General features: G+C 56.3%; 3 protein-coding genes across 3 annotated transcripts; 2 read left to right on the forward strand and 1 right to left on the reverse strand.

Moving 5' to 3' along the window:
* Positions 1-16: 16 nt before the first annotated feature.
* Positions 17-3,322, reverse strand: CCM_03109 (cytochrome P450 pisatin demethylase, putative; the record flags this gene model as incomplete). The annotated part of the gene is made up of 4 exons (XM_006668261.1): positions 17-930; positions 1,197-1,231; positions 1,716-1,897; positions 1,973-3,322. 4 exons carry the CDS (start codon positions 3,320-3,322, stop codon positions 17-19), a joined length of 2,481 nt encoding a protein of 826 aa, XP_006668324.1.
* Positions 3,323-5,079: 1,757 nt separating this feature from the next.
* Positions 5,080-8,700, forward strand: CCM_03110 (DEAH-box RNA helicase (Dhr1), putative; the record flags this gene model as incomplete). The annotated part of the gene is made up of 1 exon (XM_006668262.1): positions 5,080-8,700. One exon carries the CDS (start codon positions 5,080-5,082, stop codon positions 8,698-8,700), a length of 3,621 nt encoding a protein of 1,206 aa, XP_006668325.1.
* An 803-nt stretch (positions 8,701-9,503) lies between these two features.
* Positions 9,504-10,710, forward strand: CCM_03111 (oxidoreductase, short-chain dehydrogenase/reductase family; the record flags this gene model as incomplete). Its single annotated transcript, XM_006668263.1, has 6 exons — positions 9,504-9,549; positions 9,630-9,953; positions 10,018-10,236; positions 10,310-10,368; positions 10,439-10,488; positions 10,539-10,710. The coding sequence occupies 6 exons, from the start codon at positions 9,504-9,506 to the stop codon at positions 10,708-10,710; spliced, it is 870 nt and encodes a 289-aa protein (XP_006668326.1).
* Between the last annotated feature and the right edge of the window lie 1,119 nt (positions 10,711-11,829).

Raw genomic sequence — 11,829 nt, forward strand, 5'->3', positions numbered from 1 at the left:
TCTGTCCTGCGGACTTCTAGACGGCGCCACTGGCAATCTTTTCCAGGGCGGCAGGGAACTCGGACCAGTCGCGCATGATGACAACGGCCCCGGCCTCGGTCAGCGTCTTTTCCATCTCGGGCTTATGGGCGTCATCGTATGGGCCGACATAGCCGATGACCTTGATGCCCGCGCGAGTCCCGCTGAGCGTGCCGCTCTTGCTGTCCTCGATTGCGACGCTCTGCGCCGCGGTGCGGCCGAGCACCTTGAGCGCGTGCAAGTACACGGCCGGGTCGGGCTTGCTGGTGGGCTTTTCGAGGGATGTGGCGGCGGAGAAGACGACATTCCCGGGGAAGTACTTGTCCTGGCCGACCTTTTCGATCGAGGCCTGGACGCGGCGCAGCGCCGACGAGGAGACGACAGCCATGAGGTACTTGTGCGAGGCGGCGAGCTGGGCGAGCTGGGCGTCGACGCCGGGGCAGGGCCGCAGCGCGGCGCGCAGCTTGGCGATGACGGCGTCTTCCTCCTTGGTGACGTACTTTTCCATGTCGGCCGGGGAGATTTGGATGCCGTGGCGCTCCTGCAGGGACGTGAGCATGCCGCGGAAGTTTTGGCCGACAAACTCCTTGATGAGCGTCTCGCCGGTGAAGCGCAGGTCGACGCCGCGCTCCTCGGTGATCTGGTTGATGAGGTCGGCGCAGGCCTCAAAGGCGAGCTCCTCGGAGAGGACGAGCGTGTTGTCGCAGTCGAAGAGGAGGGTGTTGATCTGGGAGCGCACATTGGGGGTTAGTATGGAGCGGGCTGTGCAAGGAGGGGGGGAGGAGGGAACATGCTTCGGGCATTTTGGCGGATTGGGCGTGTGCGATGACAATGGTTGTTGCTGGAGCTTGACGATGGAGGGGTTTGGCGGGGTAAAATGAGGCTGGGCCGGCCGCGATGGATGGCGTCGATCTATTTAGATGGGAAGCGTGGCGTTTGTTGGCGGAGAGAGAGGGTTATAGTTTCGAGACGTGGCGAGCAGGTTGTAGGGAGCTGATGGTACCGGATAGATATGGTACAGAGGCAAGATGGAAAGAAAAAAACCGGATGAGGGGATGAGGGATAAACTATCAATTATTAGGTAGTCCAGGAACCAAGCAATCTCGATGATAACCCGTTGGGCCGATACAGTAACTGCCTCTGGCCGTACCACGTTTTTTGGCATATGCCACCCCCACTTGTCACCTTGGTAGTTGCCGCATCATTCCAGAGCCTGCCTTTCCATTTCATCAGTCCAGCTAAGATGTTTCACGTGAATGTTATTCCTCAAAGCTCAATAGAAGGTGGCTAGGGCAAGGTGGGCGATTGATAGCTGAGGTCTTGGGCCATCTCATCTTTGCCCTCGGCGCCCTCGGCGCCCTTTTCAGCAGCCCCTCTGTCTGCCTGATAAGATGATAAAATGGTAGGCTAATTCATTACCGTACCTGGGGGGGGGTTCTTTTTTTTTTCAAATCACGATAGGGCTCTCGAGCCAATTCTTATTACCCCGCGTTAGACTTTGCCAACGACCCAGTCCAGTGCAAGATGCTAAATTAACTTTCACATGTAATAAAAATAGCAGCCTATCAAAGATACATGGATTTAGTACCGAATTCAAATGAAGATCTCGACAAATTGTTTGCTAAATTCCCGCTTCCTAAGTAGTCATTCTCGGCCCGCGCCGTACCAAGCATATCCTTGGCCACGTCAACACTCACAATCTGCGTTTGACTCTGACATGGAAGTCAACCGGCTTCACAAACCAAACGTTGTTCGTCTCCCACTCCTTGGCCCCATTAACTGCCTCAAAGTCATAGCTCTTGACAAGCAACGGTACCAGCTTTGCGATTTCCAAGATGGAGATGTGCCGTCCGATGCAAGTCCTCGAGCCCAGCCCGAACTGAGAAAAAAGAAGAAGAAAATGTTAGTACAGTACTCTCAAAGTATTTCACATGAAAATAAAGGAAGATCTCACTGGAAGGTAGTAGGCGTTCATCTTCTTGACCTTGTCCTCCTCCACAAGCCACCGCTCCGGCCGAAACTCGCGCGCATCTGGCCCATAAACACTCTCGTTGTAATGCGCACACCAGGTATTCAATCCTACCGTAGTGCCGCCAGGAAAGTACCGCCCGCCCAGCACCGCACCGCCCTCGGGCACGTCTCTCCACAGCGGGAGGCCCGTGGCCGAGTGCAAGCGCAAAGCCTCCGTAATCACCGCCTGCAGGTACCGCATGTTTTTGGCGTCTTGAAACCGAACACGTCCAAGGTGGTCAATCGTGCCCTCCTTTTCGCCCTCGGCAATCTCCTCCCGCAGCCTTGCGACCGCAGTCGGCGTGCGCATCAGGTGGTAGAAGATGGAAGATAGCGTGACCGCGGTCGTGTCGGAACCGGCCACGACGTTAGCGAGCGACATGCCGTAAATGTGGTCGTCGGTGACCTTGGCGGGATCCAGCTCATTCTGGGCCAGCAACTTGTCGAGGAAGCTTTGTGGTGCCTGTTCGTCCGATGTCGCGTCCAGCAATGTTGCCTTCTTGTCCATGGCGGCTTCCGCGGCCCTCTCGGCCCGGCGCTCGCTAACACGATCCCGGACAAACTCGATCAGATAGTCTCGACCAGCACCGCCGCCGAGGCCCAGCCACGACGTGATTCTGTACAATATTGGGTGCAGTTCCGGTATGATGCCAACCAGCGCTCCATAGACGATGATACGCTGCTGCGCTTTGAGCAGGCCCGCGACGTCTTCGCCGCGGTCCAGAAACCCAAAGCGCTTCGAGTAGGTAATGTCACCAATGACGTCGAAGGCGTAGCATTGGAACCAGTGCGCCAGATCAAACACCTCGCCCTCTTTGGCAAACTCATCCAGCCGCTGGACGAAAATTTCCGCACACGAGTCGGCGTATCCTTCATAGCTCAGGAGGCTCGTCATGCTGTACAGCGCCTGGAAGCGCCTCCTCGTCTCCGCATGCCGCTTCACCTCCCTGTCTGGGAAGAGAGTCGCCTTGTCGTTGGTTGGGTGATGCCATGCGTCGTACCACGCCGACTTGGGCATCTTAGAGCTGATGCCGTACACGGTGCCGACAGCCTCGGGCATGTTAATGCTGTACATGTCTGGTGCGATGCGGACAATAGGTCCATACCGCTTGTGTAGGGCGATATTCTCGGCTTCAAAATGGCCCTTGGCTACGCGAGCAACGTACCAAAGACGGGTGAATCGGGTAAGAAATGGCCCCGGAATGGAGCGCAGCGGTGATACCACGGCCCGTAGAATGGTAGTGGCGATGGCGCCGACAAGAGCAGTTCCGACGACAACGTAGAGCAGTAGCATGGCTGTTATATGAGTTGCTAACCCGGTTTCATGCGATGGATTTGTACCACCCGTTTTTACTATTCGGCTGGATTGGCAACGAGTATTAATATTAGAAAGACCGAGTCCCTTGTACGCGACTGATCCGGGGAAGCCGGCCCCCTGCCGAAGGTAATTGCCGAACACATACATATATGATAATTGCGGAACACAAATCCTATAAGCCGGCGACTGATCCGAGGATGCGGGGAAGTCGCCACCCCCGACCTATGATAATTTCGGAACACAAATCCTATACGCCAGCGACTGATCCGAGGATGCGGGGAAGCTGCCTGCTGGAATTACTGTTGGGTCCCGACCGTTTTTAGTTCCGTTGTACCGTATCTTGTTAATGAACAACGCCGTGACGCCGAAACGCCGAAACGCCGTGATGCCGCAGCAACACCGCAACGCCGGAAGAACACGCTCGCCTCGCGGTAGCCTGTAGTTCGCCTTAAAAAAAGTCTTATTAAATAAAACATATATTAATAAAGCTAGCGGTGGAGATTCCTTGTTCTTTATAGTCACTATCGTGGCGGAAAGAGATATTCAAAAGGAGTTGTGGCCTTACTAGCATTAAATAGTGACGAGAGGATGTGACTCTCACTGGTGTGGTACTTAGTTCTTGGTGTGGGTTGGCGTTAATTGAAAAGTACAGAGTTAGACTCAGTCACATGGATAGTCTGGCTAGCAGCTCTCTATATGCACGCAGTCTCGTGCAGAGATAAAATATGAGATTAATTCACAGCCGGCCGTCTCCGATCGTTCAGCCGTACAGATATTTCAAACCCCACTAACTTGCAGTGTATTACACTATATACCGGTAAAAGCTTGGAGCCACGGGCAAAGGCTCATGTCAGGCCCAGCTCCTTTGCCTGCAAATTCACAAGATGCTTGAATAGACTTGTCCTTCCTGTGACGTTTCTCCTGTGACGTTTCTGACAACTTTAGGAGCCACTTCGAGACCCATTAAGGTGGCATCCAAGGTCGCGCAAGGACAGCTACAAGACCGTTTGAACTAATTCAAACAGGTCGAAAAATGCTTCTCTTTCCTTGGAAATCTCTGCCAGTCCAAATCCAACAACCAAAAGTCGGCTTTCATTTGGGTACCGTAGTAATAAGTGATTTGCAATCTGCGCCGCGTAGAGCTGTCCGTTTGTCTCGCGTTCTTCCCCTCCTCCGCCTAGTAGTGTCCTTGGTGTAAGATGCGCAGCTGGAAGGTGGCCATTACTTGGCATGGCCATGTCGGAAATACCGGCCGCCGATGATGCTAGAGGAACTTGGACCTATATTCGCGATGAGTTGGTGGATTCCCAATGTTCATAAGCTGCGTACCCATTGCGACAACCTCCCCTCTTGGCTAATTGTGACCAGAATTCTGTCAGAGTAACTTGTCGAAGAAACCTCGGTAGCAATGCCGCCTACGACCCCACTCGTGGTTTGGCTCTTCGCCGGATAAGGATCCTCTTTAACACCCGGTGCCGCCATCTTGCTGTAATTTGCGAATCTTCTTCAAGTTCCCGGGTAATGCTCATCTCTCATCTTGAGCTCCTGCCCCCAGCTCACCGCCCCGCACTAGTCTTGTTTGGGTTGCAGGTTTTTGCGGTCACCAGCGGCAAAACAGAGCTCCACCAAAATTTCTTGGTAGTGCCAGTCGCCAATTCTCTGAAGACTGGTCCAGCTCAGGACAATTTTGTGCAAGTCATAGTGGGATAAAATCTCTGTCAATTCCTGCGGAAATGGCAAAATTCGTTGCTCGACAGCGCAAGCACAGGGTGCTTGCCCGTGAGAGAGCCAAGGAAAATGGCCGCCACGACGTCGCAGACCCCAATAAAGAAATCATCGACTCGGCCGACAAGCAGGAATGGGCGGACAAGCGCGCGCGCATGAAGGAGGAGCTGAAGCAGGAGGCTGGGAAGATGAACTCTAAGAAGGCCAAGCGCCTCGAAAAGTATATTGACACAAAGCTGCGAAAAGACGAGAATCGAGAGCTGTTGTCGAAATTGGCGTCAAGAAAGATCGACACGAGTTTATTTTCGAGCAGTAAATCGCTGGGTCAAGGCCGCGAGACAAAAAAACAGAGTCTGTCAAGAGCGCTGAGAGAGGCCAGGGCCGGAATTGAGGATGGAGAGGCGCTCTTGGAGGAGAGACGCGAGGTGGCGGAGGACGATAGCGACGAGTATAACGACAAACCCACCCTTGCGGCAAAGCCTACGCCCGTCGCGACCTCGAAGCCCGAGACCAAGCCTGCAGAATCTACAATTGTGACCGCACAACTCTCCGACGCAGTGGGGTCAGGATTGAAACGACCACTCGAGGTTGATGAGGAGGGCAGACCTTTAATCCAAAAGCGACAAAAACGAGGCGGCGTCAAGTCCAAAGTTAGGGCTCCTGTCGAGCTTGCCTTTGTAGAGAGTGAGAATGGAAGCGACGAAGACGAAGACGAATGGAATGGCGTCAGTGATGACAATGAGGGATCCGAAGCCGAGGAAGACGAGGAAGACGACAAGGAAGACGAGGAAGACGACAAGGAAGACGACAAGGAAGACGAAGAAGATGATAGTGATGACGAAGACGGCGAAGATGAAGATGAGGATGCAGCAGCTCAAAGATCACAAAGATCTTCAATGTTCAAAGCCTGGGCTACACAACAACGCAACGAAGCTCTAGGCTTCAAGCCAAATGAGCCAACGACAAGCAACATGGTGATTCCGAGGCCGGATAACTTCGTTCCTCGGGCCCCAGAGCAAGAACCGCTACCTGTGGAGCTGCAACCGACTGAAAATACAGACAGAAAAGCGTTCAGTGTCACTGTCACAAGAACACCGGAGATTCAGGAAGCGCGTTTGAAACTGCCAGTTGTTGCCGAGGAACAGAAGCTGATGGAAGCTATCCACAATAACAACATTGTCGTCATATGTGGCGCCACGGGTTCCGGCAAGACGACGCAAGTACCGCAATTTCTGTACGAAGCCGGCTATGGAGCTGCGGACTCGGAGACACCGGGCATGATTGGCGTCACGCAGCCACGTCGAGTTGCCGCTGTCAGTATGTCTAAGCGTGTAGCCGAGGAACTCGGTGACCACTCTTCGGCTGTTGCCTATCAGATTCGATTCGAGGGAAGCGTTGACGACAAGACTGCTGTCAAATTCATGACGGATGGTATTCTGCTCCGCGAAATCGCCCAAGATATTACTCTCAAGAAATACTCCGCCATCATCATTGATGAAGCCCACGAAAGAAGTGTAAACACGGACATTTTGATTGGCATGCTGAGCAGAGTCATCAAGCTCCGGGCCGAGCTGGCAGAGGAAGATGCCAAGGTCAAGCCGCTGAAGCTCATCATCATGTCTGCTACTCTTCGCATCGAAGATCTCACCATGAACCCCAACTTGTTCCCCACACCCCCGCCAGTGGTCGAGGTGGAGGGCAGACAGCACCCAGTCACGATGCATTTTGCCCGCAAGACACACCACGACTACGTCGAAGAAGCGTTCAACAAAATCAGCCGTGGACACAGGAAGCTTCCGCCTGGTGGATTCCTCGTATTTCTGACTGGTCGCAATGAAATTCTACAACTTAGCAAACGCTTAAAAGCCGCGTTTGGTGGGCTGAGATCTGCCGAAGGCCCTCAAGTACGGATATCCGCTTCCGAAGCACCGATGGAGGTGGAGGATCTCGACTTTGGCGACGTGGACGACAATACGCACGACGACCTGGACGAGATAATTTCAGACGGTGAGGAAGAGGAAGACGAGTTTGAAATTGAGGAAGAGCAGGAAGCCGCTCCTCTAAAAGTACAGATTCTGCCCCTCTATTCGCTGCTTCCTACGCGCGAGCAGATGAGGGTCTTTGAGCCCGCACCCGAGGGCACGCGACAGATTATCCTGGCCACCAACGTCGCTGAAACCTCCTTGACCATCCCGGGCACTCGCTTTGTGTTTGACTGCGGCCGCGTAAAGGATCGGAACTACGACCGCCAAAGCGGCGTGCAAAGCTACGACATTGGTTGGATCAGCAAAGCCAGCGCGAACCAGCGCGCAGGTCGCGCAGGCCGTACGGGCCCTGGTCACTGCTACCGACTGTACTCGTCTGCGGTTTATGAGCGCGACTTTCAGGAGTTTGCCGACCCTGAGATATTGCGCATGCCGATTGAGGGTGTCGTTTTGCAGCTCAAGTCTATGAACCTGCAGAATGTCGTCAACTTTCCCTTTCCCACGCCACCGGAGCGGCATCGCCTGGCCACGGCCGAGAAGCTCCTAGAATACCTGTCCGCCATCTCCTCGAGCGGCCAGATTACACGGATCGGCCAGACCATGTCCGTGTTTCCCCTGTCGCCCCGCTTTGCACGAATCCTCCTCGTCGGCCACCTGCACGACTGCCTGCCGTACACCATTGCCCTCGTGGCCGGCCTGTCGGCTGCCGAAGTGTTCCTCCCCGAGGCGCAGGCCGTGCCCGCGCTCGCCGTTGCCGCCCAGGAAGACGGCAGCACGCTGCGCACAAACGCCGACGTGATGGCCGAAACGCAGCAGGTGCAGGCGCGGCGGCTGTTCAACGAGGTGCACCGCCACTTTTGTTACCTCGACGACAAGTCGGACGCCATGAAGCTGCTGCAGGTCGTGTGCGAGTTTGCGCACGAGCCGACCGAGGCGTGGTGCGCGAGCCACTTTGTGCGCTTCAAGGTGCTGCGGGAGGTGCAGCAGCTGCGCAGGCAAATCACGGACCTGCTGCGGACGACGATCCCGTCGTTTGCCAGCCTCCAGCACAAGGAGAGGCTGGACCCGCCGTCGCCGAAGCAGGTGGCGGCGCTGAAGCAGATGGCGGCCGCGGGCTTCATCGACCAGGTCGCGATTCGGGCCGACAAGGCGCCGGTGCCGCCCGCGCACCACCGCAAGCCGAGGCGGGCCATCGACGTGCCGTACGTGCCGCTCGTTCCGCTCCGCGGAGCGTCCACCGGCGGCGGCGAGGACGGCGGTCTCGTGTACATTCACCCCACGTCGCCCCTGGCGCACCTCGGCGTGCAGGAGTGCCCCGAGTATGTTGTCTACTCGTATCTGCAGCGCGCGACGGCACCGCTCGGCGACGGAGGGGCCAAGACGCCCAAGACGAGGATGCACGCGCTCACCGATGTCTCGGGCGCGCAGCTGGCCGGCCTCGCCAAGGGCACGTCGCTGCTGACGTACGGAAAGCCGATCAAGGAGACGCGCGCACCGTCGGCGGCTGTGGACGCGGGCGCCACGCGCGAGTGCTGGGTCAACCTGTACCTGCGGGCGGAGAATACGGGTGGGCAGGGCTGGCAGCTGCCGGCGAAAAAGGTCAAGCAGAGAAAGATTGCCGGCCGGGGATGGGTGGTTGAATGAGTGTGGTGGTGTGGTGTGTGTGGTGTGGTGTGTGTGGTGCGTGTGTGTCGGGACTGAAGGTGGAGGGGTGGTGGAGGAGCATCATGTCTCTGAGATGTCGTATTCGATGCATATACAGCTCTTTTTGAATTTTTTCCGTTTTTGGGTTTGTATATTGGCGTACATTTTGGGGGAGCATTAAAAGTACAGACATGAACAATTCCAGCCAGTTTATTCCTCCATGCCTTTACTCGTGTTACCCCCTCACTGCTGTATAAATTCACAACGTTGCAGAAACAAGTAAAACAAGGAAAGGGGAAATTATTGCCCCATGTGCCTTGTCTCTAGATGCCCGTGTCCGACCGTTCTTTAACCACTTCCTCCTGCCGCGCGCGCTTCCGGCTGCATATCTAGACTATGTATGTATGTATGTATGTATGTAGGAGTGATGGCCGTGCGGGGAGAAGATGGTTGGAAGGAGGCGGGGCGGCGAGGCAGCATTTTGGGGGGGAGAGGTTGCATCATGCACGCGCCTTTTTCTATTTCTACCTAGTCTGTCATGGACGTTTTTTATTCATCGTGGGAGCTGCTCTCTTTCTCCTTCTTGCACCAAAAACGTTGAAATTCGTGGGCTGCTCTTCTGCTGCTCTTCTGCTTCCTGCTACGCGCCTCGACATCTTCTCCAACATCTTTGGACCCCCCAAGGTTTATCGGAAATCCACGTTTGAAATCGCGATTGCGAGACCCGGTGTACGGGCCGAGACCCGACCGCGAGTGCACATCCCCCCTCCTGCAAGTTCTGTTGCGTCCAACAGCAGAGAATCATGACATTGTACCCGGGCGTGGCCTTTGTGACTGGTGCAGGTTCCGGTGAGTTGATTCTACTTTTGTAACCGGGACGTCGTTTGCTTTTTAATTCCTCTTTTTCTTCTTCTTCAAACGAGTCACAGAATGGTACAGGAGCTTTACAAGGCAAGCTTCTTACACTGGAATTTATGGAGATGCACTCACTCATGTTATTCTATCTAACAACGCCCTAGGCATCGGCAGGCAAACTGCCATTTCCTTTGCGGCCGAGGGATGCACCAAAATCACCATTGCCGACACCACCAACGCCGGGCTTCTGAGCACCCAGCAGGCCATTGAAGCCATCGCCCCCGAAGCGCACGTCCTCGTCGCCTCCATGGACGTGCGCGTCGAGCAGGACGTCGTCCAAGCCGTCGCGGACACGGTCCAGCGATTCGGCCGCATCGACTATGCAGTCAACTGCGCAGGTACGAAGCAACGAGCAAAGAGAAACAATGCGTGCGTGTACAAGCTTACGCGCGCGCGCTATAGGCATCTACGGCCCCGGAGCGGCCTCGCCAGACGTGGCGCCGTCTGACTTTGACGACGTCTTCGCCGTCAACGCGCGCGGCGTATGGCTCTGCGCACGGGAGCAGACGCGCCAGATGAAGACGCAGGAGCCGCTGCCGTCGCACGACGGCCGGCCGGGCTCGCGCGGCGCCATTGTCAATGTCGCCAGCAGTCTCGGCATCTCACCGATACCAGGCAAAAGTAAGAACCCATCGAGGAGGGAAAAGAAAAGCGGGGAGCAGTCGAGGCCGTGTAGCATGCTGACCACGTGTAGCGCCATACGCGGCGTCCAAGGCGGCCGTCATCCAGATGACAAAATCGGATGCCCTCGATGTAAGCATCGTCAGCAAGGAATGGTATAGGTGCCGATGGCATGCCCTTCAGCTAACGGGTTGACTCGCAGTGTTCTCCGTCCAACATTCGCGTCAACGCCGTGGCCCCAGGCATCACAGAGTAGGTAGAGTGTTTTTCGTGAGAGGCGAGTGTTTGCTGAGAAACAGTAGCACACCGTTTACCGCAGAGATTCCCGACGATGGCGAGGCGGTGCGCGCCATGCCCGTCCCGCGCAAGTCTACGCCACAGGAGATTGCAGACGTGATTCTATTCGCCGCCAGCTCCAAGGCGTCCTTCCTCCAAGGTGCCATAATATCTGCCGACGGTGGACATACCATATAGATTGTCCTTGTGTTGTTGTAGTTGAAGGAGGTATCATTCATAGCTGAGAAGCTATCCTTGCTCTCATTAGCCAATTTCAAAACTTAATAAAACACCGCAAATGCTATATCATCGTCCGCTCTGCTCCCCGCCATCTTTACACGGCCGTAGGAGTACGTGTGCCGCCAAGCTTGCTCTTCTTGCGCTTCGGCTTCGGTATCGTGGACCGCGACGTCTTGTCCGCTTTGCCGCTGCCATCCTTTTTGTCGTCGGCCTTGGTGCGCGGGGGGCCGGTCATGGCGCTGATGCCTGTCGGTGCCTGGTGGCTGCCGGCCGCGCGCGGCGCCATTGCGGGCTTGCGGCCTGTCGACGACAGGTGGAACTCGCCCGGCCGGCCCGTGATGGGGTTCTCGTCGAGGTACTCGCCGCCGTGCCGCAGGTGCACCCAGAACGCCTCCTCGGCCGACCGCTCCAGCGACAGCTCCTCGACATTGGACGACGCGGCGGCCGTGGAGCGGCCGCTGGCGACGACGCCGGACGCGGGTGTGCCCACCTTTGATTCCTGCATTCGTGCGCGGGCGGCTTGGAGCGCGCGCGCGGGACCGGTGGTCTGGACGCGCGGTGGCTTGTAGCGGTGGCCGCCGGATGGGCGCCATGTTCGAGCGGATTCGGCGGCCGGGAGGGCTTTAGCGATGGCCGAGGAGATGGACATCTGTGTTGTTGCAATTAGCTCTCGCGATCGGGGGAAACCAAGGGGCAAAAAGTCCAACGCACGATTCGCGCGGCGAGAATATCGGCGAGCGTGGGAGCCATGTAGATGTTTTCATTCACCACAAAGTACGAGGCGTGGACTGTAATCTCGTCCGTGTCCTGGAAGCGCTTGCGCCTCGTCTGCTTGCGGATGACCCAGACGCCGGTGCCCATGCCGGGCCCCGACTCGGCGGGCTCCTCGCCGACGATGAACTCGAGCCCGGACATGGTCTTGAGGCGGCCCTCAAACACCTCGCGGGTCTGGATGAAGTGGTACATGGACATGTTGTTCATGGCCTGGTTCATGATGACGGCATTGTTGGAGGTGCGCTCGAAAAAGGGCGACTCGGCAAAGTAAAAGAGGACCGTGTTGGAGTGCAGGCCGCCCAT

This window comes from Cordyceps militaris (genome assembly GCF_000225605.1).
Source record: "Cordyceps militaris CM01 unplaced genomic scaffold CCM_S00002, whole genome shotgun sequence".
Classification (NCBI taxonomy): Eukaryota; Fungi; Ascomycota; class Sordariomycetes; order Hypocreales; family Cordycipitaceae; genus Cordyceps; species Cordyceps militaris.